We start from the raw sequence: 25,636 nt of genomic DNA on the forward strand, positions 1-25,636 counted from the left end.
ACACAGTCTTATCGATCTACAATCAAGTTTTCTGCCAAGGTCTTGCGCCTGGGGTAGCGCGTAGACAAGAAGATACAAGCCTTGCGAAACCTTCGACCCTACACCCTGAATCCCTGGATCATGGCAGATCCCAAGACCGTCCCGCCGCCCTCGCACTCTCCAGGACCCGGCGGGCGTAGACAAAGAGCGTAGGGCTTCCCCCAGATGATATATATGCGAGTTAATTTACGGTTTCGCAGTGCTAATCCCCGTGTTGCAGGCCGACTATTACCATAGACACCTCTGCCGTCAGTAACCCCAGCCTCCCTCAGTCTGTGGATGGTGATGCGGTGGGTTTGAGAGCTGTGCCTAACTCATCATCAACTTCACAGGGCGATCCCGTCAGCTCTCCCCCTCCACTCGATAATACGAGCGATCCGAACCGACAGCAACACTCTAGTCAGAATAGCACCGCAAGCCGCATTTCTGTGCCGGAACTCCGGGCCTCGACCTCCTGTGATAGTCGCGATAGCAGACCAGCCTCACTCCATAATGTATCTTCGCCAACGTCAAGAGGGGGGGAAAAGACCGCCGGGGCATTTCTGGCCGTCCCAGGATTGAGGTCGAGACAGAATTCGATCGAGTCTGAAGATATGAATCGCTCAAGCACCAACTATAGCGGTGAAACCTACGCGAACGGGTCACCGGCGGATAAGGATCGCGTATTTGGAAAGGATCCAGCAAACGACGATGTCATGAATGATCCCGAGGCTCTGACTCCAGATCCAGGCCACGAAGACGAATTCTCCACTCATGATAACAAGTTTGCATTCTCTCCCGGTCAGCTGAACAAGCTCATCAATCCCAAGAGTCTATCTGCATTCTATGCACTGGGTGGATTAGCCGGGCTGGAGAAGGGCCTAAGATCAGATCGGAAAGCAGGTCTGAGCATCGATGAGACTGGTTTGGATGGAACTATCACTTTCGAAGAGGCCAGATCCACTGGCAGCAGAGGGAGTAAAGCTGCGGAAGGCCTATCCAAACAACCAATTACCCGCGTCGGCTCGAAAGAATCGGGAGACACGCCTCGCCGAGCCCAAAATTCCGACGACTCTTACTTCGACCGAAAGAGAATTTTCAACGACAACCGATTGCCCGTGAAGAAGGGAAAGAGCTTATTGGAGATTATGTGGATTACTTACAATGACAAAGTCCTGATTCTGTTGTCCATCGCAGCCGCCATCTCTTTAGGAGTCGGTCTTTACCAGACCTTCGGTACCAAACATGACGCCGAGCACCCAAAAATCGAATGGGTTGAAGGAGTGGCTATTATTGTGGCCATTGTCATTGTGGTCGTGGTTGGATCTCTGAACGATTACCAGAAGGAACGCCAATTCGTCAAGCTCAACAAGAAGAAACAGGATCGAGACGTCAACGTCATCAGATCTGGAAAGACCCGAGAAATCTCTGTATTTGATGTGCTTGTGGGGGATGTGATGCTCTTGGCGCCGGGAGACATGATTCCTGTGGACGGTGTCTTTATTGATGGCCACAACGTCAAATGCGACGAATCTCAGACAACCGGAGAATCTGACTTGATTCGCAAGCATCCAGCTGACCAGGTCTACGCCGCCATCGAAAAGCAGGAAAGCCTGCGCAAGCTCGATCCTTTCATCCTCTCTGGGGCTCAAGTCACCGAAGGTGTGGGCAGTTTCTTGGTCACCTCGACTGGTGTCAATTCAAGCTACGGAAAGACTCTCATGTCCTTGAGAGAAGATCCGGAAGTCACACCTCTCCAGTCAAAATTGAATATTCTTGCTGAGTATATTGCGAAACTTGGAGGATCTGCAGGCCTTCTTCTGTTCATCGTTCTGCTCATCGAGTTCTTGGTTCGTCTCCCAAACAATTCTGGCACTCCAACCGAAAAGGGTCAACAGTTCCTTCAAATCTTTATCGTCACGGTTACTATCATCGTAGTGGCCGTTCCTGAGGGTCTTCCACTTGCCGTTACTCTTGCCTTGGCATTTGCTACCACGAGGATGTTGAAGGATAACAACCTGGTTCGACACTTGAAGGCTTGCGAGGTCATGGGAAACGCCACAACTATCTGCTCCGACAAAACCGGGACCTTGACACAGAACAAGATGTTGGTCGTTGCCGGCACACTCGGTACCAGCTCTCGGTTTGGTGGTACGGTTGATACGGCCCGCCCCGATTCTGCTAGCAACAAGGGCAAACAGCCAGACACACCAGAAGCTGCGGAGAACGTTCACCCTCAGGAGGTCATTTCCTCGTTGAATGCAGATGTCAAAGTCATGTTAACGCAGTCGATCGTCCTGAACTCCACCGCCTTCGAAGGAGAAGCTGAGGGAGAGAAGACCTTCATTGGCTCGAAGACCGAAACTGCTATGTTGATTTTTGCAAGAGACTACCTTGGCATGAGCTCGGTTGACCAAGAGCGGTCGAACGTCCCCGTCGTACAGCTCATTCCTTTTGACTCGGGCCGCAAATGCATGGGTGTCGTTATCAAACTCGAGAGCGGGAAGTATCGACTTTACGTCAAAGGGGCATCTGAAATTCTGCTGGACAAGTGCACAGAGATCATCCAGGATCCTACCAAGGAACCCTCCAGCTCGCCTATGACCGATAACAGTCGTTCTACTCTCCTCGGCCTCATTGAAAACTACGCCTCTCGATCTCTCCGAACAATCGCCATGGTCTACCGTGATTTCGACAGATGGCCAGCCAAGGGAGCCAGAACCACTGAAGGAGATCGCAACGAAGTCGTTTTCGAGGATGTGTTCCGACAGATGGTCCTTTTGGGTATTGTCGGCATCCAGGACCCACTGCGTGATGGTGTTGCCGAGGCTGTCTTGAAATGTCAGAAAGCAGGCGTTATCGTTCGCATGGTGACTGGGGACAACATGATCACTGCCAAGGCTATCGCTACGGAGTGTGGCATCTTTACTGCTGGTGGAATCGTCATGGAAGGTCCCACGTTCCGAAAGCTGAACAAAACCAAGATGGACCAACTCATCCCTCGCCTGCAAGTTCTCGCAAGATCCAGTCCCGAGGATAAGCGTATTTTGGTCAAGCGCCTTAAGGAGCTTGGGGAGACCGTCGCCGTCACTGGGGATGGGACCAACGATGCACCGGCCCTCAAGACAGCTGATGTTGGTTTCTCTATGGGTATCGCTGGTACCGAAGTTGCAAAGGAAGCGTCTGCAATCATTCTAATGGATGATAACTTTGCTTCGATTGTCAAGGCGATGATGTGGGGACGAGCTGTCAATGATGCTGTCAAGAAGTTCCTTCAGTTTCAAGTCACCGTCAACATCACAGCCGTCCTGCTCACATTTATCTCTGCCGTTGCAAGCAGCGACGAAGAATCTGTCTTGACCGCTGTTCAGTTGTTGTGGGTCAACTTGATCATGGACACAATGGCAGCCTTAGCTCTTGCTACCGACCCACCCACTGACAGCATCTTGGACCGGAAACCCGACCCCAAATCCGCCCCTCTTATTTCCGTGACAATGTGGAAGATGATTATTGGCGAGGCAATCTACCAACTTGCGATCACCTTACTGCTTCATTTTGGAGCTACCAAAATTCTGTCTTATCAGTCACAGCGCGAGAAGGATCAAGTGGGCACTCTTGTTTTTAATACCTTTGTCTGGATGCAGATCTTCAACCAATGGAAGTAAGTAACACACATTCTTTCTTCCTATAAAAAAAACGATGCTAATAGTATCAGCAACCGTCGTCTCGATAACAAGTTCAATATCTTTGAAGGTATCACCAAGAACTACTTCTTCATCGGCATCAATTGTGTGATGGTTGGCGGTCAGATTATGATCATTTTCGTTGGCGGCAAAGCTTTCAACGTTGTGCGACTCAATGGGGCTCAATGGGCTTATTCCATCATTCTCGGATTCATATCCATTCCCGTCGGAGCCCTCATTCGCTTGATCCCTGACGAGCGACTCATCAGACTTATTCCTGCATACTTCAAACGCAAGCCTAAGAGACCCGAGCTCACCATCTCCGACGAGGAGCAACGCTTCCGATTCCCCCAGCCATTGGCAGATGTTAAAGAGGAGCTCAGGTTCATGAGGCTTATGAAGGGAGGTCGTATCAACCAGCTGAAATTCAAGATGCAAGATGCTCGCGACACTTGGCTTCCTCGATCCCGAAGTGGCTCTCGCACCAGAAGCAATTCATCCATCCCAGGGACACCAAACAATGGGGAAGTTCAAGACGACAGCTTCTCCTCCCAGCAACCCCAACAAAGCCCCGATTCTCGCAAGCGCGGCCGCAGCAACCGCTCACGATCGAACTCGGCCCTGGGTGCAGTCATGGCCGGTATCGTCGCAGGAAGTATAGGTGGATGGAGTCCAATCGAGCGTGGGACCGGCGATACCGAAAGCGCGGGATTCTCCAAGTCCCAAGGACGGTCCGAATTGGAGTCGAGAGACGATGTTGAGATACACCCGGATACCAAGGGTAATGATCCAATCATCACCGAAGACCCCCGCGGCCTTGGCGCCCCTCCTTCGCAGGTCTCGGAAGTCAGCCCGTCTGCTGCAAATGGAAGCCAACCAACTTCCTGAAACAGTACCGGATAATCTGTTTAACAGGCCCAACAGTTGTGCCACCTAGGCCCACTATTGTTTCTCCGGAGAGCCGACCAGGTGATCAGCTCGCTTATCAACAGACAAGCAACAACAAACAATATCACGGCCACTCGATTTGTCAATAATGTAAAAGTACTAGTACCGGCAGCACGCTTTCCTTTGTGAATAATACCACTTCGTTGGTCCCTTCTTCTTTCTCCGGCGGTGCAATGGAGTTCAGGCTTGAGTTTCTTTCGAAAAGCCCATTTGGGCGGATGCGTTTGCATTATTAGTCTATTCCAGCCCGGAGAATAGTTATTTTCAAGGTAATGCGCTGCATTGGGGAGGGGAAGGGGGTGGGAGTAGTGAGCAAATATAAATTTCTTTGCCCTGAGACAGCGATGGGGGGAGAGATCTGCTACTGTCGCTACCCAGACTAGGTTGATAGGGCCGGTGATTAGGAAGGCTCTAGGCGAAGCTAGGAGAAGAGGAAAAGACGTGCAACCAAAGTGCGAGTGGTTCGCCGAATGAAAAAAGCCCTGACCTTAATATCAAGTCTCGTTCGTTCGTACATGCATTTGGTGATTCGTGATACGCCGCCGCCTCGGCGTGGAACTCTGGCACAACGAAGAGAACCGTGAGGAATTGGCTGCGGAACGTTATAAGTTTTCTAGTCAAGCTCCGTATGGCACTCCTCCCAATCTCTAGACGGGGGCTACGTAGCACAAAGAAAGGTCCTACCTCGTCTAACATCTAATCTCACGCCACCAACCGAATAAGTGAGTAAGTGAGAGGCCCTTCCTCAACTTGAAGATGTGATCGTTCGTAGTACCTTCTATCTATCTAAGGTAGGAAGCTAGAGGTTAGTAGTAGCAGTAGTAGTAGTAGTAGTAGTAGTAGTAGTAGGAGTAGTAGTAGTAGTAGTAGTAGTAGTAGTAGTAGTAGTAGTAGTAGTAGTAGTAGTAGTAGTAGTAGTAGTAGTAGTAGTAGTAGTAGTAGTAGTAGTAGTAGTAGTAGTAGTAGTAGTAGCAGCAGGTTATTTATTCACTTACCTATCTCTATTGACGGACGGACGTATAGAATGTTTTGTTTTTGGCAATTGAATTGTGGGGGGGGTGTTTTTTTTTCTTACTTCATAGCTATCTAGCTATCCATAGCCATCGATCCCGTTCACCAGTTTCACCTATGCAAGCCGATGATGATGATGATGATTTTTTTGAAATTATTTGCGTACAGTTCTCTGCGGATACTTTGTACATGTTCTATATCGAGTTAGAGACTCCACGTCTGCCCGTATCGATTATGTATAGCCAGCCACCTTTCCTCTGCTTTGGTACAAAACGTTTGGTACAAAACGAACCAAATCTAACAGAACCGTCCTGGTACAAGCTCTCTGCTCTCTACTCTCTGCTCTCTGCTCTCTGCTCTCTGATCTGCTCTCTGATCTGCTCTGCTGCGATATGCGACGGGTTGAAGTCGAGAGAGTGGAGAGAGTGTTGAGAGTGTTGAGAAGAGACCAACCAACCAGCTTACAAAGAAGCAGCAGCCGCACCTTCTGCCTCACCTTCTGCCTCACCTTCACCACCCGCACCTTCACCTTCTGCCTCAGCCTCAATCACCACACCGCCCTCAGCTTCAGCTTCTTCAGTCACCACACCACTCTCCTTCAGCTTCCCAATCCTCTCCCGCACCACGCTTCCCAACTTCTTTCTCTTCCTATCACCATGCGACTGCTGATGCTCCGTCGACGTCGACGTGGTAAAGTGCTCCTTGACGCTGGCCAGCATCTTCTTTGCGTGCTCTACGCCGGGCGACCGCGACCGTGACATCTTTGCATGTCTAGTTCCATCCTTCGCACCCTCCTCACCTGCACCCGCACCCATACCCATACCCCCACCCATACCAAGGACGGGACGATGAGCATTATCGACGACGACGTCCGTCATATTGTCCGCTCTCAGAAACTCAGCGAGGGACATGTTCCGTCTGATCTTGGGCTTGTAGATCGGACGTGAGTCGGCAGCAGGGACGATATCATTAGTGGGGGTGGGGGCTACGGCGACGGCGACGGCGACGCTGGCCTCAGACTCGGACTCGTCGAGCACATACTTGTCATCGTCTTCGTCGTCATCGGCGGCGGCAGCGGTGATGGTGTAGATCTCGCTGATGCTTGTGCTCTTGGGCCGGCTACTGCTGCCAGAGGGCTGCTCGATGCGTGGCACCGACATCCGCACGAGGGTAGCTGCTGAGTGGGGCTGCTCGGAGGAGGAGGAGGCATGGTTCAGGCTCTGGCGGACGCCACGGATGCGCTCCTCGCTCTCGGCTCGCTGCTTCTGGATGTACTGCGGGCGATGCCGGATGGGGAGGGCCGCAATCTCGCCGCTGGTGAGAGCATACGAGAGATCTGTGAGGGGAGAGAAGCCTTGCACACAGGGGGAGGAGCCTCGGCCAACTTCGAGCGTTGGCCTACGGCGGCGGTGGTTGGAGGGGGTTCCGGGGGACTCCTTCTCGGTCTCTCCTTGAATCTGACGCTTCGGAGGCGTGCTTAGATCTCGGATACGCTGGGGATGGGTCTTGACGAATGGAGCGGGCTGGGCCGGGGGCGGCGATCGAAGCGGCCAGCTGGAATCCAAACGCTTGAATTGTGCTGCTGGCTTGGACGCCTTGACCGGAGACGCGCTGTACAGGTCCTCGACTGCATCGCTGTCCATGCTGCCTGGCATAACATCCGCTCCACGGCCTGGGTTCCCTGGCTCGCCTCTCCTCACAGGCGTGTCGTCACCTTCCTCCGGCTCTTCCCTAATCGTCTCCTGTGAAACCATCGTCCGGAGCTCCTGGGGCGAAGAGTAGAGAGCCTGCCAGGTCGGATCCGCCGTGACCACGCTGTTCATCGAAGCCATCCTCGCCATCCCACGTGCTCGCAGGCTGGGACGCCCAGTGCCCGAGAGCACTGTCACCCGCCGCGTGTTGCCTCGCTCTAGATCCGGAGGAGTGCTCTGGTTCATGTCCGACAAGGGGATATCCTGCCCGACAGCCATATCCAGCAACGCCACCTCGTCGGCATCCCGAACGTTTCTTGTGCCACCGAAAACAGAGAGTCCCTTCTTGTGCAGATAGATGAGCCATGTTCCTAAGCCGCCGATGACGATCAAGGCGACACTGATTACAACCCATAAGACGCGGCCGGTGTTCATGTCTGCCTCTCCTCTTGCAGTCTCCTCCACGATAATCACGGCTAGGACCGCGGTGCCTGAGATAGCGCCGGCCTGGAGCAGAGCAAAAACGAGCCAGAAAGCCTTGGAGTGCAGCACTGCTCCAGAGCCGTACGGCTTGCTGTTGTCGCGCGCCTGGATGAGCTCGGTTGCGACACGGATCACAGACGGCGAGTGGCGCAGTCGCGGTTTGTCCTGGAAGGTTGTGCTGGCTCTTATACGAATCTGCTCGAGTAGTTCATCATCTTGACGATTGGACTCCTCCCGAGCCTGCATGCCGAGCTCGAGGGCATAGGTTGACGTGCTGATCGAGGGGCTGCGCATAGCGAGTCTGCTGGTGAGAGAGCTCAGCCAGGCGAGACGGCGCCCTGCCGCTGGACGGAGGGGGGGTGCCAAGGTCGCTGCTGCTGGCATCCGAATAGTGGGAGTCACAGGAGAGAAGTTATAGTCGACATCGACATCGGGGCTTGGGTAGACGCCACCCGCATGGAACGCTCTTGGCATAGTCGTCAGCGGATATTCATTTTCACGTCGAGTTTCTTCGGGGCTGAAGGTCGTCGCCCAGGGGTTTGCCCTCGTTGTGGTTGTCGCGATGCCTTTCCCGTTTCTTCCTGATACGAATGGAGCGCGCGTGTTGAAGGATGATGGCGAATAGGTTCTATTGCTTACGCCCTGTTTGGAGTTGCTGGGTTGGCAGTAATCGATTACTGCCAACCCAGAGGGCGTGTGTTGGGGTGACGAGGACCTTCCAAGCAGCTCCAGAGCAGAGCTGGGAACCTCTTCGTCACCCTCACACACGGAGCGCGTGTGAAAGGGTGACGAATAGGTTCTATTGCTTACGCCCCGTCTGGAGCGGCTGGGTTGGGGCTGGCAGTGGTCGGGCGCAAAGCGGGTGTTAAAGGATGATGAGGTTCCACTGTCCGCCCCTCCTCTGGAGCTGCCTGGTTGGCAGTAATCGCGCGCAACTGCTTTCATTTTACCGGTCCTCTTTGCCGTCGCTGTCGTCGACGTCGTTCCGAATTCTCTAACGATGGTGATTCCTCCTCCCGTCGTCCGGGGGTTACCTCCTCCTTGTGCAGTGGTAACGGAGGTAACAGTAGCAGCAGCAACTCCCGACCCTGGCAGCATGTGAGGGTGAGTGTGAGCTGGAGCAGCGCGCGGATCTGGGTGCGGCATATCGCGTGGCACGACGTCGTCCTCGCCGGTTGAAGGGCGAGGGGAGTCTTCGGAGTCTCGGAAAGGGTTCTGGGGTTGTTGCTGTTGAGGCTCGGCCGGATTCAGATGCGAACTGATCTCTCTTCTTCCTACCGGCGGGTTGGAAGGTGTAATTGAGAGTGAGGGTAGGCGAGCAGGCAATGATTTGTTCTCATTGGAGTCGTCAAAGGGGTCGTTCATCGATGCCATCGCTGCGTTGTGCTGCGTTAGGTTGCGTCGGGCTTGCAACTACCTTGCGCGGGTGAGGTGGGAGGGAGGGAGGGGTGTGGCTGTTGTGAGGTTATCTCGGTCTGAGAGTTGTGTTGTGTGAGGTGTGAGGCTGTCAAGTCGAGAAGAAGGAGGTGGAGGAGGATGAGGCGGATGGATGGCGTCGATTGAGAGTTGTGAGGTTGTGAGGTTGTGAGGTTGTGAGGTTGTGAGGTCGAGAAGAAAGAGTTGGAGGAGGGTGAGGCGAGATGGATGGAGTCGATTGAATGGGGGGGTGGTCGACGGCAGCCTGAGCGGTTGTTAGATGGACGACGAATTCACCTTTGGACGAACGGACGAGAGATGGGAGAAGAAATCCTTACCGGTTTGTATTGTACCTATATGGAAAGATCGCGCTTACTACAAAGGACTGACCGACCGCGACGAGTTCAAGCCTTTCGCGTCCTTTGAAGTGAAGAGGAGAGAAAGTAGAGTGATGATTGTGTACTTGAGGGAGGTCGACCGAACAGTGATTGCTGTACGAGAGACGCGTATGTGTATGTGTGGTTGGTGAGAGGAGAGGAGAGGTGAGGTGAAAGATCGAGGAAGGAGGGGTGTTATAAGCGATGAGGTTGGTTGGTCGGTTGGTTGGATGGACTTCAAAAGTGAACTCGAGTGAAGTGACTTGAACTTGAACCCGAACACTTGAACTCGCACACTTGAACCAACCAACGACTAGACGGGACCGGCAAGCTGTTTTTGACGGGGATTTTTTGCAATCTACTGCCGCTGCTGCTGCTGCTGCTACTGCAAAGGTCTGGAATCCCTTTTTTTTAGGGAGATCAGACCTGCCTGGTACGTACGTACGTACGTAGCATAGCATCGGGGGATGGATGGATCGATCCATTATATAGGTATAGGTATAACAATGCATCGAGGGTTGAGACTGCTTTATTACTTTTAGCTATACGAGTTCTGTTTATTCCCATGTTGTTCCACGCCATTCTTCTTCTACTTCTTTTTCTTTCTTTCTTTACAGAGCACTGATGAGTAGGGGAAGAGGAAAGGATTCAATTAGGGACTAGACAAGACGAGGCGAGATGGTGGTGTGGTGGACTTGTACGCAAGACATCAATACGGGAGGGAGATAGACATGTATATATATATTGAAAAAAAAAAAAGAGAAAGCTCAACGCAGTGTCTCTCATGCTCAAGGGGGGGGGGGGGGGGAAGAGGAAAAATTTATGCTGATCATACCCATATCGTTCTGTATCGTCTCTAACGCCTCCCATACCCATACCCATTACCCAGTTCCAGTCCCAGTCCCAAAGCCCACGCCACTCTATACATTGGGCGAAAGCAAATCGTATTTTACACATCTCTCAACCTGCAGCACCCATTAGCAAGCACACTTTCGAGGCCTCGAGTTTGCGGATCTTACATCTTCAATGCTGGCCTGCAGGAACTTCCTAGCTTCCAAGCCAGCCCACACCTTCAGCATGGAGAAGTCGCCCTGTCTCAACATGCCCCCGCCGCTCTGAGTACCCAGCTGCCTGAGGATCGGGAGGGCGCTAGACAGCAAGTCGATATCAGGGTTCAAGCTCCTCCCGATGCCTTCCAGTAGCAGGATGCTGATGACCACATTGACAAAGTCGCCCTCCATTCTGACATGGTGGCTTCGAACCATGCCGAGGACTTCGTTGAGGATATCTCCGATCTTCATGTTCCCGAGGGCTAGAGTTCGGCTCTTGACACCGATGACAAGATGCTGCATCTTCAGAGCGAAGATCTCTTGATCAATGACAGCATCTGGTTGTCGGCAGCGCTCACACATGAGATGCCCTGCTTTATAGCCGTCAAACTCGGCTACTGCCTTGAAGAGGTCTAGGAAATTCGTCCGGTTGGTGGCGTTGAGCTCTGTGACGAGTCCAGTATCGATGAATATCAGTTGAGGTCTGAATCCTTCATTATCGATCTTCTGCAGCTCCGCCTCCCATGCCTTTGTATCTTTTCTGTGCCTATAAGGTCTCAAACGAGCTAAGACTTGCTCTGTGACATCAGGCTGAGCTTGGGGATCTTCGTCCTTGTCTCTACTGAATGGCAGGCGAGGCTGTTCTGACTTGTAGAAGCGGACCATGATGTTGCCCGGATGAAGATCAGCATGCACGAAATTATCCAGCAGCAACATCCGCAAGAACGCATCGAGTCCTTCGTCCGCGATTTCTTGCTGGAACACTCCGCCTCCGTTCTCCATAAAATCAGATAAGGGAATGCCTTGCGCGAATTCCTCTACCAGCACCTGTCTCGTCGTGAAGGCGGTGTATGGATATGGAAACCAGGCCGTTGTTCTCTCTTTGAATTTCTTCCGGAAAATTGTAAGGTTTGCCGCTTCGATCCGAAGATCCAATTGCAGCCTCATCATCTCTCCAAATTGCTCAACCTCGTCCGGCAAGGACAACCACTCTATGGTCGGGACGATGTTGAGCAACGAGGCGAAGAATCCCATGATTTTCAGATCTCTCCGAACCATTCGTTCGACTCCCGGATGCAGAACCTTGATCGCCACATACGTAGAAGGCACTCGCTGTGGTGTACTCTTGATCAGAGTATCAACATTCTTCCTAACGTTCTGTCGAAAGTCTCGTGATTCTTTTATATCGACATCTCCAGGAGCTGCCAAATCTGCCTTCAGCTTCGCTTTATAGACTTGCGCGATAGCCCCAACCCCCAAAGGCTTTTCATTAAACTCTTCGAATATATCCTCAAATGGTCTACCGTCAAACGCTCTTCGTATTATTCGCTTCGTCTCGTGTAGCGAGTGTGCGGGCGCATTAGAGTGTAATTGAGACATTATTTCGCACATCTGCTCCGGAAAAATATCTGATCGTGAAGCTGCCCATTGTCCAAGCTGTTGTCTATTAGCCCAGTTCCCCTAGCCATCTCCAGACTCCTCCATGCATACCTTTATGAAAGCAGGTCCAGCACGCTCCATCGATTTCACTAGAAACCAGTACCACCACAGCGTCCCAGACCTCTCATTATCCCTCTTCTTATCCCTCATCCCGATCCAGAGTGCCGGAACCGTCACAATAACCGGCACGAATATGACAACCAGATGCAGGAACCGCAGCCCAGTACACAGCGGCTCCCAAACGTACACATCCAGGAACACAATGATAGTATCCCGCACCCGTCTTATCCCGGTCACATCGTCCTTCACCTCCTTTCGAATCTCCTTCCTCGAAGCCTCCAGCATCCGCCCCTCGGCCGTCGACTCAGGCTTCCCATCCTCCTCCTCGGATAACTCCACGAACGCCAGCGGACTCAAGCCCGCCGCAGCTGCGAGCCCCAATCCGGCTGTCTTGGGCGGAGAGCCGAGAAGCCACCAGCTACCGCTTTGTCGCCGGCCACCGCTATATGCTCGTCTGGCGGCGACTTGGACGCGACAGTGCACTGCTGAGCGCAGGCGCGGGATGGCTTGACGGAGGCATGTTCGGCCTATGCTCGAGGCTGCCCTCATGTTCTCGACGGGGAGACTGCGTCAATAGGTGAGGTGAGTGCTATTGCTGCTCCATCTGGGCCGTGGTGGGGGAGGGCAATCGTTTGTTGATTCCAGCGTGAGCTTGTGATCCAGGCTGCATGCGCATTTACGGTGACGTCAGGAGCCAGATGCGAAGCTTGTTGTTCATCTCTCACTGCATTGATCCGGTGTAAATATCAGCATGGAAAAATTATACATAACAATAAAGGATTTATTAAATATATATTTCTTTCTTGTTTGTCTTGTATCGTCATGAAGATGGAGTCTACAGAGCGATGGAAGCAGTCTTCACGGCCCTGACCCAATCGAAGATGTCCTTCCGAAGCAGGGCACAATATATTGTCAGAGGTAGCTATGCATTTGGGGTATCATCCACAGTTGATCTGACAGCAGCAATATCTGCTTTATACTATATAAAATTGTACTTGGGATCATCAGACAGCACGACGCTCTCGCTTCCTGTTCTCCCTCTGGCGTTTCTCCTTCGCAGCACTTTTCCTCCTCCCTGTCCAGGCCCGCCTGACATCCCCTCTGTTCTCATAGAACCACTTCTGGAAATCACTCTCAGGCTCTGTCGCCTTCTCTCTCTCCTTTTCTTTCCCCTTCGCTTCGCTTTTCCGAGTTGGAGAGCCAGCCACACGTCCACCATCCTCGTCCTGATCGTTCGCGCTAGGCCAAACAAATCGCCTGCTTGGATGTGCCGTATCTGGAGTTGGAGCAGCACTTCGAAGTCCTCTGTGCTCAATGTCCTTTTGTGTATAGGGAGTGAGAGGAACTTGGAGATGAGCCCCGACTTGGGCTTCTTCATCGTCGTTGTCTGCACTGAAGAAACTGAAAGATGGCACTGCCTTGGGCGGGTTCTTGGTGTCTGATTCGGTCTTCTTATATAACGCCTCTAGAGGATGAACCGGTGGGGCGACTGGGGTAGATATGAGTGAGTCGGGGATTGTAATGCTTAAAGCTGGAATGGTGGAGTTTTGTAGTTTAGTGTTGATGGCAGACTGAGGTTTCTTGAATTCAGAGTCTGCCCCCGAATCGTCCGATGAGTCGGACGACGAGTCTTCTTCAGACAACGAGTCTTCTTCGGACGACGAATCAGAGCTTGGCGGGGTATCTTCCTTTTCGACTTGAGCTTCTGCGATGGGTTCTTCATCCGAACTCTCGTCGCTAGAACTAGAGTCTTGCTGGGTAGCTTTCTTCGTTGCGATAGGAGATGATCTCGGAATGCTCTTGTGATCTGAGTCTTCGTGAGAGCTACCAGAATCCGAGTCGCTAGAACTGTCCTTTTCGATGGCTTCTACTTTGGCCAGGTCATGCTCGTCCTCGTCCTCATCTGCCGAGCCGGAATCGCTTGAGCTTTCTTTGCCTTCCACATCTGAATCGACCTCCATCTCATCCAACATCTCAGCATTCTTCTCAACGAGATCGCTACTCTCCATCTCCACCACTGGCACGGGTATGGCCTTCTTCTTCTTGGTCTTGACTCCCTCAACCAAGTTGCCCTCTTCATCAAACCATCCCTTGCCTTCCACAAATTCTGCCACAGTCTTTGTCCCATTCGACAACCCACTGCCCCTCAAAAACGTCGCATATTTCGTAGTCTTCGCAAACTCATGCACAACAGCCTCCTTTCCAGGCTTCCTCTTCCTCTTGTCCGGCTTTGCTTCCGCAATCTTTTCTCGCGAAGCAACGTTTGGTGGCAAATTCGTCTTGAACAAACACTCCGGACCCGTGGTAAATTTCGACTTGTTGCTGACCATCAGATCCTTCTTAATATCCTTCGCCGGCGTGGTCCACCCCCTCTTGACGTGCCGCTCGCCAATGTCCACGCCCGGCAGCTCATCCCTCTTGCGCTTCTGCTTCCTCTCTTTCTTCGGCCGTTCTGGTCCCTCCGCTTTCGCCTCCTCAACCACCCTCTCCTTCCTCTCGCGCGCCTTCTCGATGCGCACTTTGGTGCCTTTCAGAATGGTGCCATTCAGCTTCTTCTTGATCTTCTCGGCGTCCATGATGGGCAGCTCCACGTAGCCATAGGCTTTCTCGGGGAAGGTCGCGATTTCGTGGTAGGAGATGTTGCGCGCGTTTGGGAGAATCGAGGGCGGGATGATGGTTCTGAGGAGCGCGGAGTTAAAGGGCAAGATGTGCAAACGGACGTATTCTATTGTATCCATATTGAATTACAGTGCCACGTATGAGCTGTCAAAGAACTGAGGCTACGGACGATGAAACATTTGGATAAGAATTAAGCCCTGCGGCACTCGGCTAAATTGCTGGAGTGGGTCCAAAGACAAAAAGATCTCCAATCTGCACAAGGGCCTTTCAGACACAGAAAGCAGGACTACAAAATGTCTGACTGGCTCTTGGAGAGCCAAAGGACAAAAGAACAGATCACCGGAATCTATTTGGACGCTATGGGAATTGAACCCATGACCTTTCATATACCCATGCTGCTTGGAAGCATTGTGCGAAACGAAAATCATACCCCTAGACCAAGCGCCCGTTTTCGGATGTTGGATGTCGACCGCTCGGAAGCAAGCTTACAATTTACACTAAAAAAAATTTGAACATGCCTTTACCGTAGAGTTTGCCTCAGTGTCAGGCCTTCTGACTCACCGCCTTACTAATAAAGCAATCCTCGCTAAAACTGGCACATAATCACAGTACTCACGTGAATCCTGCCATGCCACTTCCATTGCCGGCGCAGAGTATGCTTTATATTCATATATATTTTGCTTCATGGCGTGCGGTAAATATGTTTATATTACTGGAAAACTGCACTGTGCATTTCAGGTCTGCTTTTGCACAATGATTCATCATATATATTATGCTTCATCTACAATTTTATGCATCGCGACATGCCTCAACGGCCCTCTTCAAGCCGCGCCATGAGATTATCCCCATGAAGAATGTTGGAGCATATATATATATGCATCGAAAGGTAGCAGCACCCTTCTAGCCCGATCGAAGGTTGTGTGTGTTAAGGCACAAAGTGGTAAGAGAAAGAGGAAGATGTCAAATTGAAAACCATGGTGAAGGAGAGAAAATGTGTCGAGAAAAGGAGAAGAAAGATGTGCTAATGAAATCCTAGTCTGATCTCGTAGGTCTTTCGTACGGCTATCATCTCCTTCCATCGCGCGTCCCTCTCTGCTCTGAGCTTCGCGGCCGCCATCCGCTCAAATCTCAAATACCGTAAAGCAACGGAGCTCCAAGTGTTGCAAACTCCTATAGTTGTGAGAATCGGACACCCGATCTATCCCCGAGCCTGTCGCTACACATCCTCTGTCATTGGATTGATATCTTCCGCTCTGACTCCTCCGAAGGTTTCTACCATTGCTAGTGTCCCGAGCAGTTGCAAATGTAGTTCATCTGACAGATTGATTGCTCAGTTGAGGCGTCCGCCGGACTTGTTCAATCACTCCAGTGATCTGTGCTGTGCTCCCTCTTCTGATACATCCAGCCGAGTCGGTTCTCTTGGGTGTCTCCAGCGATCATCAAATCGTACGAATATTGTCTCTTCATTTTAATCGGGGATTGTGTCTCTCTCCGCGACTATGTAGTTCTGCGCGTCTCTTAACTCACAGGACGGCAGCGTTAGTCGGCATGTCATGTGGATGTAGACGGGAGCGCCCGCCTTCCGATGCGTATTGGGCTGATGGTATACTGGCGCTCCCCATTCCTCGCCGCGACCTAATACCTCTCACTCCTTGGGACTCGGTCACGGCTCGATCGCTATTGACGATGCGCAATGCTGTCAAGTACTGTTTTGCTGTCAGATGCGGTACTGTTTCAACTTCTCTTCTGCCTCATCCATTCTCGCGCTCATCTCTTCGGTCCACGGGTGCGGGCATTAGGTGGGCAGGAACGTGAGGTTCAATAGCATTTTATCGAGACCTTAAGTACTTGAAAATCTGCAGCCTGTAGGATCTATAGCACTTCTTCGCGGCCTATTATAATGATACTAAGATGCTATCATATCTTTTGGCCAGTTTCCAATAGCTATGGCTCGTATCGTATGCCTGCAATTACCGGTAAATACAAGTGTATCTGCTCCTCTTATCATTTCCTTGTATTCTGTCGCTTTCGTTTTTTCTGTGCCTGGACCAAACCACCCCAACGCTACCTATCCTCGCGAGATAATGAAGGTGCTCACGTGAATTCGCGCTTGCTTCAAAGCTGTCGACTATGCCCGCCTCGAACGCACAACTGACCGGAGCCGCCCAGTCTCGCGATCGTTATGATATAGTACTCAGCAATTGATTTTATTTCGGTTATACCAGATAGGCACTCACCTTTACTCATCTGCTTTAACAGCGTCGCTCCTGCCGTTTCTGGGGCAGTCATATCCTATCGTATCGTATCGTTGTATTTCGTTTCTTTCCGTTTGCTCGCCCTCAGTCTTCCGTCTCTCAAAGGTCGCGACTCAGATATCTTCATTCTTTTACATCCCATGCATCTATTCCCAATGCATCTCTTCCCTATGCATCCCTAGAAAATGTCTTCCCGCGGTCATCATCATCTTCCTCAGATAAACCAGATCGCTGCATCGCCCACCCCTCCGGAAAATTCTGGCGGCGGCGGCGGCTTCTTCTCTCCCAGTCCTAGTCGACAAAGTCATTCTCAAGCTCCCGGCGATAGCAATACACCTGCCACTCTTTCCAGGGGCTCTACCTTCTTGCATACACCTCCGATCTCCGAGGCCTTGCAATGCAGACAAGAGAGATCCTACTTTTCTCCCCGAGGCGGTCGCTCTGTAGCTCGCAGCAATCGAACCGCGTCTCCAGACATCTTTGCAACTCCACCATGCGTCACTCCGGGATCTTTTCATTCCTCTGATACGGGTCACAGTTTTTGCAGTTATAGCAGTGGTGAGTATGGGGAATTCCTAACGCCTCCCAGCTTCCAGGCGGACTCCGATAAACCCCCATATATACCTCGAAAGCAAAGCTATGGTAGTCTTTCGATGATGGGAAAATTGAGGAGAGCTCAGACGATACCCATCAAACTCAAAGTACGGCGCCGCAGGAAACACAAATGTCGACATGGCAAACGAAAAGCAGGTGCACACGACGATCAATCATGCTGGGGGGATACAGATTGTCAGATTGCACCTACGGCCCCAGCCGGACAGAGAGTGCTATGTCACGGCCACGCTGGCCGCTTCATGCCTAGAGGCACGCAGCATGGCAGTACCGACACGTATGGACGCCTGATGCCCCATTTGATGCCAGGAAAAGCGCCTCCTGTTGTCTCCAGGAGATGGAGTTCGGTCGAGATTGGTACACACCGAGCTAGTCTCAATCGGCCCGCACGAAACCGACCGTCCCTGTCCAGAGCATCAACAGAAACCGCTTCACCAGCTCCACCTAGCCAGGAGTCAACACTCACGCAAAAGAACCTCAAGACTCAAAACCAGAACTCGAAACTCCAGCGTACCACTGCGGAACAGGACATTGTCCGGACCGTTCGTGAGAGGCTGACCATTCGCAAAGTTGCTTCAGATCATCAATCTGAGGCTCACGTAGAGCCTCCGCTTTCAATTACCTTGAGGCGTGCGAGCGAAGCGAGCGCAGCAAGTGGCAATAATGCGTTAAACAAGGACTACAGTGGCATTTCAGGCGCAATGACACCACTTGCCGGTTTGCAAGGTATCTTAGAGGACTATCCTACCGCATACCTGATTACGAGCGAAGACATAGACTCCATCACAGAGCTCATTGCTGCAAATCTCAAGCGGAAGTATAATCCTCATACACGCTCTCGTGACTCGTCGGTATCGTCGAGAAAGACACGTTCTCTCAGCAACTCTACTAAAGGGTTTGTACCCTCGAACTTATCCGCAGCGGAGTCTTCAGTCCCAAACACAGAAGCCCCTCGATCCCCCACCCGGTCTCGCAATCAACCCGACTACCTCGGAGTCTTGCCCGCTGGTTCAGGCTCGCAATCTCTCTCTAGAGTAGATTCTAAGAAGAGTGTGCATGAAGTAATTTGGAAGGGGGGCGGCGGAACGTCGAGGGGATCCGTCACTTCTGCAGCGTCCAATGAGGACTCCAAGCTGCTGGCCATTGGTGACACTTCTTCAGAGCCGTCTACATCGCCTGATATCCTACCCGAAAAGCGTAAGAAAGCTGTCACATACAAAGGCGACGCTTTCGACCCCAATAATGCACGAGAATCAATCAGCGAATGGTCTTGGAGGCTACCTCAGAACGATATTCCCATGATAGTTACATCCTCCGAGTCGGATTCGACCGATTTCACGCCTAATACTACCAAAAATAATCCATCAAATCCTAAGGAACAGGTCACTCCCCGAGTAAGACCCTTTCCGAGATACGCTGCTTCCCATGAAGAATTGCAGGATGTCGTTTCGTTCCCTCCGCTGTCTACAAGAAAAACCACCAGTGAATGGTTCTCGCCACTGCCCGAAATTGTATCGGCGTCTCCTCTAGCGAAATCACCTCTGGCAAGTTCTCGGTCACTGTACGATCTCGGCGTTGATGTCAATGTTGGGCCATTGGGATCAACCACACCAACAGCGCCATTTACTTCGTGGGTACGCTCTGCGGAAGTTTCCCGAGCCCCATCTCCTGGTATAGAATTCAGAGCAGATTATGGCTTCGGCCCTTCTGACACAGACCCCCCAATGAACGATGGCGGCCGTCGGAAGAGCGTTCTGAAGCCTCACCCCAAAGCCTCCTCCCGCATCGGTGAAAGTTCCAGAATGGGCTCCTCAATTGGAAACTATTCAGGAGCTAGAAGACGCAGCTCAGTGCCTCGCATTCAGAGAGTCCGGACCATCGACAACATCCATAAAGGGGAGCGTGAAACGGTTCCAAGCCGGTGGCGGCCTCCTTCTATTTGCCCACCTCGACTCTCTATAAGCCAGATATTCGCCAGCACAGCAGATTACGAGGAGGCTTACAAAGAAGAGCCGGTAGAAGACAGGGTTCCGGAGATTCTGACGCGCCTGCAAAGATCGAGGAGCGGAATTACTGATCGGATCAGTTTGATTGAAGCCAAGAGTCCACCGTTGCCAAAGCCCGATCGCGCGGGAATTTATGGAGCGATCACGGGTACGCTCAGAAGGAGCATTGGAGCCCCCTGTGCGACCGACAATTTTAAGCATAATTGCGATGATTGTGCAACAGAACCCAGAAGTCCAAGTGTTGATTGGATTGGTTGAATCCTAATAAACGCCATGAGGGGGGAAGTACCGGTACCAGCACTGTCGCATCTGTGCCCAGTAGGATTCTTTAAAAAATTGATTGTCAGTAGGATCGAAAACAAACATCGCTTAAAAAATGGATGTTTTTTTAGATATCTCTTAGGCTCCTTGCTTCGTGTAACCGTGCTTCGAGTAATCATTATGTGAAGCTCCGTCTAGACTTCAAAACCACGAAAGGTAGTGCCTGAAGCAGATGGGGTGTTGAAGTACCAGAAGGTAAGCATCTCTCCCCCCCCCCCCTTCGCGTTCCAGCGATCGCTCTCATCATAATCCAACCAACACCAACCTTCTCCTCTCCAATGCCGCTACAATCAATAAACACCCGTCCGTCACAAGCTCAGCGCTCTTCTCTTCACCACCCTCTCCCCTTCACGAGCCAAGACCGACGACGGACTTTTTGTACTATCCTCTGTGTGAAAGCGTTAGGTTAGCGTCGACCTTAGAAGGAGAAGAAGAAGAAGAAGAAGAGAAAAGAAAAGAAAAGAACAAGCTCTCTCCTCCCCCGGGCGCTCCCACCAACTCCAGATTCTCCCCGGTCTTGGTCTTGGTCTTGGTTCTGCGCCTCGCGCGTGGAGTCTTGGAAAGTCCTCTTCCGAGAGCGCGGCTGAGTCTCCTTCGTTGTTGGCGGCGGCTGTGGGAGGTGGCGTGGATGGCTCCTGCTGTTGCTGATAGGCGTCGGTTGGGGAGGGTGGGGTTCTCTTTCTCTTTCTCTCTCTTGCTCGAGATTTTTCGCTCGGTGACTAGCCTCGGCGCGGCTTTCCCTGGCCGTCTCCTCATGAGCGTGACCTTCTCTCTCCCTCTCTCCATCCCCATCCACACTCTCATTCTCAATCTCAATCTCATTCTCAATCTCAATCTCATTCTCATTTTCGTACTCATTCTCGTACTCATTCTCGTACTCATTTTCGTACTCGACCAGCTCCACCGTAGCAATGACCCGCGGCCCCCGCTGCAGGAAGAAACAGTTAAACCACGGGCCAGGATGCACGTCGCACGCCATCTTGACGTACTCCCAGCTGCGCACCCAGGCCTCCCGGTGCACTAGCTCGGGCGCCAGCTCCAGGAAGGCCGTTGCGTACGCGCTCGCCGGGTCCAGGTCTGGGTCTGGGCAGAAGTAGCGGGTGGAGTCCCGGGAGGCGTGCGTGAAGCGCTCGACGAGTACGATGTAGGCTGGGGTGTGCGAGAGTGTGTGCTGGAGGGTGCTGGATTGGGAAGTGGGTGTGGGCCTGGGCATGGAGGATGGGGTTGGGGAGGGGGAGGGGGGTTCATCATGACCCAGCCGAAGTGGAAGAGCTCTATCTTGGTGGGGCTGTTGAGGTTGGTGAGGTTTTGGCAAGAGCGGCAGCAGAAGATGGGCGTGCTGCTGCTGCTGCTGCTGCTGCTGTTATTGTTGTTATTGTTGTTTTGGGGAGATCTGTTGGTTTGTTAGATATTTTCTTGCTGTGTTTGTGACTGTCGGAGGGAGGGGTGGAACGTACGCGTTTGCTGGAGTGCGTATTGTGCTCATGGTGGGCGAGTGCTGTCGAGGTTGTTAAGGTGGAGATCGAGAGTGGTGAGAGAAGTCATCTTATAAGATGGTATCGGAGCTAAAAGATTGAAAATGAAGCTAAAATGAAGACAAGAGTAGCAGTGTTAGCGCTTTAAATGAACAATGACGAGATCAATGTGGTGTAGCTTCGGCACTGGAAAAATTAAGCGAGATCGGAAGAAAACAATGAAAGGTGAACGTGACGATTCAATTTGACAACAATGATTATCTTAGCAGTCTGTTATGCTACAAGTAGCTGTGATAATTCACCGTAGCTCCCGCCGTTATAACTTTGCCTTCACATTATCTCCTTCGAGTAATTCTTTGACCCTTTCTGCTACACCGAACGAATATATGTAGCCTGAGATTCGAGACTTGAGTCAGCCACAATTCCATAATGCTTGATGAACATGATCCATTCTCAAGCCCTCACCTTTCCTTTCCTAGAGCGCAGATAAAGAGCCCGGAGATATTGGACTTACCGGCCCCTGCTGCCCCATATGCATGGATCACGTCGCCTTCCCGTTCGATTCTCAACCCACCATCCCTTCCGGGCCGAAAACCAACAACGTCGGTCACTGTATCCAGGTCGATGTCTTCAAAAGCCCCGTCACTGACACGATTAACACGTCGAAGGATATCACTCTTCAGCGAGACGTCAACCTCCGAGTCCAGCCTCGGAGACTTGACCCCGCCAATGATCGCTCCGCCCGACCCGGGTCTCGGTATGATATACGTATACTCCGAGCCCTCCATCATGACCAAGCGCCCGAAATCCGTCTTCACGAACATCGTCTGGCCCCGAATAGGACGCACCGCGTTATCCCGTGCGAGGATACCCGCTCCAAGACCGGAGGCATTGACGATGATCTCGGATTTGGTGATCGAGCGAGCTTCATCGAAGCTGGTGACTTCTGCACGGATGAATATCACCCCCCTTGATACCAGCGTCTCTTGCAGCCAGGGCAGCAGCAGCTGCGGGTTCATGGCCACAGCTGTATAGGCGACGCCCGTCTTCAGACCCGAAGGTATTTCCGAAGCAGGAAGGACGCGCCAGTCGGGCATGAGATCGCGATACCAGAGGTCTGCTTCCCTGGTCTCGCTATCAAAGTACTCGGTCATGGGGAGCGCTTTCACGCCACTTGACGGATTCCGCTGCGCGAGCTCCCAGTAGAATCTGAAGGAGGTGCGTTGCATTTGCTGTTCGGACTTGGTCGCGTCTCTCTGTGGATGGAAGGTCGCTCCGGCCCTGTTGAGAGTATCAGAGTGGATGATCAAGCGTTGTTGGTCTGACGGGGAAAACTCACCAGGGACTTGCCCAGCCTTGCCCGAGGTCTCCCGGAAGATCTCTCGCCACGATTGTGACGTTGAATTTCGACGACAGGACGAACGCACACGCTAGGCCGGTGATGCCACCGCCGATAACACCAATTGATTGTGCCATGCTCGCTAGCAAGTAGCTGGGTCAGGATGGGGATCAAGGAGTAGCGATATATATATTCCGTTGATATCCCTCCCACTTTCGGATCTACTCAAGTTCCCAAGAGTCGCTGCTTGCGGTGCGAAATCGGCTGGAACTGGTATTTGCCGTTTATTCCGAAGATAATTACCTAAAATTTGAAACCTACAGTCTTCCCGTCTTCTCCTAGATGTGCTGCTATATCTTGCTTGAAAAGAGGAGAAGAGGGAAAGACTGCCCGGTTGTTGATTTAAGCCGTAATCACGTGTGTTGCTGCTTCGTAAACGTGAAGGGTTCAAGATGCTGATGACCTATTACGCGTATGGCTTCTCGAGGCAAAAACCCAAGTATAATAAGGACGATGCCCTGAGAATAAGATAAATATCGTACTTGAGATAGCCCAAATTCTACACATGCATACGAGACCAACCGTTTTCGCATATCACTATTTATTATATTTGACCACAGCTGAGATGATGTGGGACGTAAACGGAGATGATGGAGCTCGGCTGGTAGAATTCGATTGGATTTCCGTAAACAAGTCTGACCAAGCAAACGAGACTTCCTAGTTGGTGCTCAACGCTGAAGGTGAAAGGTCACTCAGTTTGAAAAGCACTTTTTTTCCCTCTTCCTCATCCAAGCACACCCTCATTCGCGCCATCACCATCACCATCACCATCACCATCACCAACAGAGATGGCTGCCGACCCAGACCGACAGTTACCAAAGCCGCCTCAGCCACAGGATGGGAAGAGAGAGAGGGTTCCAATGGCTCCGCTCATCTCGAGCGAGAAGTCTTCTCTACCCAAAAGTAGTTCCCCTTCCCCGTTCCAAAGCTCACCAACACCGGTCAAGATAGCAAAACCTCGCATCCTGCGAGAAGGTCCTCTGCTTGCGCAGGTGGATTCCAAGCAAACCAGCTGCCTAAACTCTCTGCCCTCTGATCCCTCCCAGCTTCCTACAGATACGGCCGATCGCCCAACCTCCCGCGGAGGCCCTCAACCTGCGCAAGCTCCCACAGACACAAGTAGCGCTCGAGGGATCCGAAGTAGCCCTCGCAGACTAGAAAGCCTCTCGAGCACACATGCAGCAAATCCATACAGAAGCTGGCTGTCCGAGCTGGCTGATAGCACTCAATGGCCTATGCCTTGGCCCACCGGGGGATCCGAGTTCATCGACGATGGGTACCAAGTGCTGCCTGTCAGACACCGAGATGATCTTGAGATTTCGCTCATTGGGAGCTCCTTCTGCTCGTGCATTTCCAGATTTGAACACCAGGTCTTTCAATGTAAGTACCTCGGCCGATGCGTGCACGACTTGAATCTGACCTGGTTTTGTTTAAAGGTTCGGGCGCCGAGAACTTCTTTGACAACTGGGAGGTCACAAGGATGGCGATGCCGAATGGCTTCAGCTTTAGAACCGAAGCTTTGCAGCGAGTGTTTGCGGAACTCCCATTCGCCAGAACGGGTTCTTACACAAATACCGACTACTCAAACCCGAGTGTCTGGTAGGTGGATAACGACTCCCTGTTGACGCGACTCAATATCCAAGTCATTCCTGTCACATCGCTAACCACCGGTCAACTGCAGGGACGCCTTGCATCAAGAGCCGAAGGTCTTGATGAGATTTATCTGGGCCCTAACAAGGAATATTTTTACCCGCTGGGACACTCGGACAGAGAACGTTGGACGACAAGAAGTAGCAGGATTGATGGGCCAGGCCTTTATATATGCCGTGATATTCACCGAACTCGCAAATGCCGACAACCAGTTGCAGATCTTTGGTGGGTTGATTTTTCCGAAGGATGTTGATATTATGATGAGAGCCGCGGAACAACTCAGGAGGCTGATGGTCGAAATTCACGCCGAATATAAAGAGCCAGATAAGTACCATTTCCTAGCATACACTGGGATTGTTGGAGATCGCCGGCCTCGAGTTGTTTCGGACAAGGAGTTCCAAGGGCGCCGACCCCAGCCTATTGAGGTCCAGGGCGATCCATTCGGTGCGATGATGGACAAGGTAAGGGAACTTCGAGAACGTAGGAAGACACCCGCTTTGACCGAAGGTTCAAAAGATTCGAATCCGGATAAGGAGATAGACGACAGCGATAAGGGCGATATGCTTTTCAAGAATGGCAACGGATGATCTGGAGCTCGCAGCGCGGCTAATGGCGCTGGAAAATATGATGATACGATTGCAACCCGGGATCGAGGACTAGGAGGTCGTCCTGCCAGAGGATAGATGGTTCAGATTCTACAAGCATAAATCCTCAGAGGGGTTCGCTTTTCATCTCGAGGACTTTTCAGAGGTACAAAGGCTATATTTGGGATGCAAAGGTGATTTGAGGCAGCAGATCTGGATTTAGAGCTGCGGCTTTGTGAAGTTCCTAGTAGGAAAGACCAGTGTAAGGAATAAGGACAAAACGCAACTTCAGAAAGAGCAGAGTATGTTACAATGCAATAATCTACGACAAAAAGCCCCTGGAGCCAATAACAAGCACGCTGAACAGAAGCCGAGTGGCATATATTCACCAATTATTCTCAGTCTTCCTTCTGCAACGACCTTCCGAAGATCTTCCTTGCAGTCCGACTTGGAGAGCATTGCTGTCATTCGTTTGAAGAAGTACAGAGATTACGACGAGTGTCAAGGGGATCGCGCCGTCTCTGTTGCCCGAGAGGAGT

General features: G+C 51.8%; 8 protein-coding genes across 9 annotated transcripts; 3 read left to right on the top strand and 5 right to left on the bottom strand.

The window, feature by feature from the left end:
- Nucleotides 1-120: 120 nt before the first annotated feature.
- L3040_003382 (uncharacterized protein) lies at nucleotides 121-4,589 on the top strand (the record flags this gene model as incomplete). Its single annotated transcript, XM_066154449.1, has 4 exons — nucleotides 121-188; nucleotides 260-287; nucleotides 372-3,679; nucleotides 3,734-4,589. 4 exons carry the CDS (start codon nucleotides 121-123, stop codon nucleotides 4,587-4,589), a joined length of 4,260 nt encoding a protein of 1,419 aa, XP_066012409.1.
- Nucleotides 4,590-6,121: 1,532 nt separating this feature from the next.
- Nucleotides 6,122-9,208, bottom strand: L3040_003383 (uncharacterized protein; the record flags this gene model as incomplete). The annotated part of the gene is made up of 1 exon (XM_007297509.1): nucleotides 6,122-9,208. The coding sequence occupies one exon, from the start codon at nucleotides 9,206-9,208 to the stop codon at nucleotides 6,122-6,124; it is 3,087 nt and encodes a 1,028-aa protein (XP_007297571.1).
- Nucleotides 9,209-10,547: 1,339 nt separating this feature from the next.
- L3040_003384 (uncharacterized protein) lies at nucleotides 10,548-12,725 on the bottom strand (the record flags this gene model as incomplete). Its single annotated transcript, XM_007297510.1, has 3 exons — nucleotides 10,548-10,592; nucleotides 10,647-12,113; nucleotides 12,168-12,725. The coding sequence occupies 3 exons, from the start codon at nucleotides 12,723-12,725 to the stop codon at nucleotides 10,548-10,550; spliced, it is 2,070 nt and encodes a 689-aa protein (XP_007297572.1).
- A 455-nt stretch (nucleotides 12,726-13,180) lies between these two features.
- Nucleotides 13,181-14,914, bottom strand: L3040_003385 (uncharacterized protein; the record flags this gene model as incomplete). Its single annotated transcript, XM_007297511.1, has 1 exon — nucleotides 13,181-14,914. The coding sequence occupies one exon, from the start codon at nucleotides 14,912-14,914 to the stop codon at nucleotides 13,181-13,183; it is 1,734 nt and encodes a 577-aa protein (XP_007297573.1).
- Nucleotides 14,915-17,904: 2,990 nt separating this feature from the next.
- On the top strand, nucleotides 17,905-19,926 carry L3040_003386 (uncharacterized protein; the record flags this gene model as incomplete). Of its 2 annotated transcripts, none has more annotated exons than XM_007297512.1 (1): nucleotides 17,905-19,926. In XM_007297512.1, the coding sequence occupies one exon, from the start codon at nucleotides 17,905-17,907 to the stop codon at nucleotides 19,924-19,926; it is 2,022 nt and encodes a 673-aa protein (XP_007297574.1). The 2 variants fall into 2 exon arrangements, with proteins under 2 accessions (XP_007297574.1, XP_066012410.1); XM_066154450.1 differs by having other exon boundaries at nucleotides 18,961-19,926.
- Nucleotides 19,927-20,297: 371 nt separating this feature from the next.
- Nucleotides 20,298-21,202, bottom strand: L3040_003387 (uncharacterized protein; the record flags this gene model as incomplete). The annotated part of the gene is made up of 2 exons (XM_007297513.1): nucleotides 20,298-20,377; nucleotides 20,485-21,202. 2 exons carry the CDS (start codon nucleotides 21,200-21,202, stop codon nucleotides 20,298-20,300), a joined length of 798 nt encoding a protein of 265 aa, XP_007297575.1.
- A 597-nt stretch (nucleotides 21,203-21,799) lies between these two features.
- On the bottom strand, nucleotides 21,800-22,940 carry L3040_003388 (uncharacterized protein; the record flags this gene model as incomplete). Its single annotated transcript, XM_007297514.2, has 3 exons — nucleotides 21,800-21,857; nucleotides 21,930-22,745; nucleotides 22,804-22,940. 3 exons carry the CDS (start codon nucleotides 22,938-22,940, stop codon nucleotides 21,800-21,802), a joined length of 1,011 nt encoding a protein of 336 aa, XP_007297576.2.
- Nucleotides 22,941-23,651: 711 nt separating this feature from the next.
- On the top strand, nucleotides 23,652-25,100 carry L3040_003389 (uncharacterized protein; the record flags this gene model as incomplete). Its single annotated transcript, XM_007297515.1, has 3 exons — nucleotides 23,652-24,243; nucleotides 24,300-24,462; nucleotides 24,545-25,100. 3 exons carry the CDS (start codon nucleotides 23,652-23,654, stop codon nucleotides 25,098-25,100), a joined length of 1,311 nt encoding a protein of 436 aa, XP_007297577.1.
- Nucleotides 25,101-25,636: the final 536 nt, after the last annotated feature.

The sequence above is a fragment of the Drepanopeziza brunnea genome (assembly GCF_022702325.1).
Source record: "Drepanopeziza brunnea f. sp. 'multigermtubi' strain 214-2 chromosome Unknown ctg4, whole genome shotgun sequence".
NCBI lineage: Eukaryota > Fungi > Ascomycota > Leotiomycetes > Helotiales > Drepanopezizaceae > Drepanopeziza > Drepanopeziza brunnea.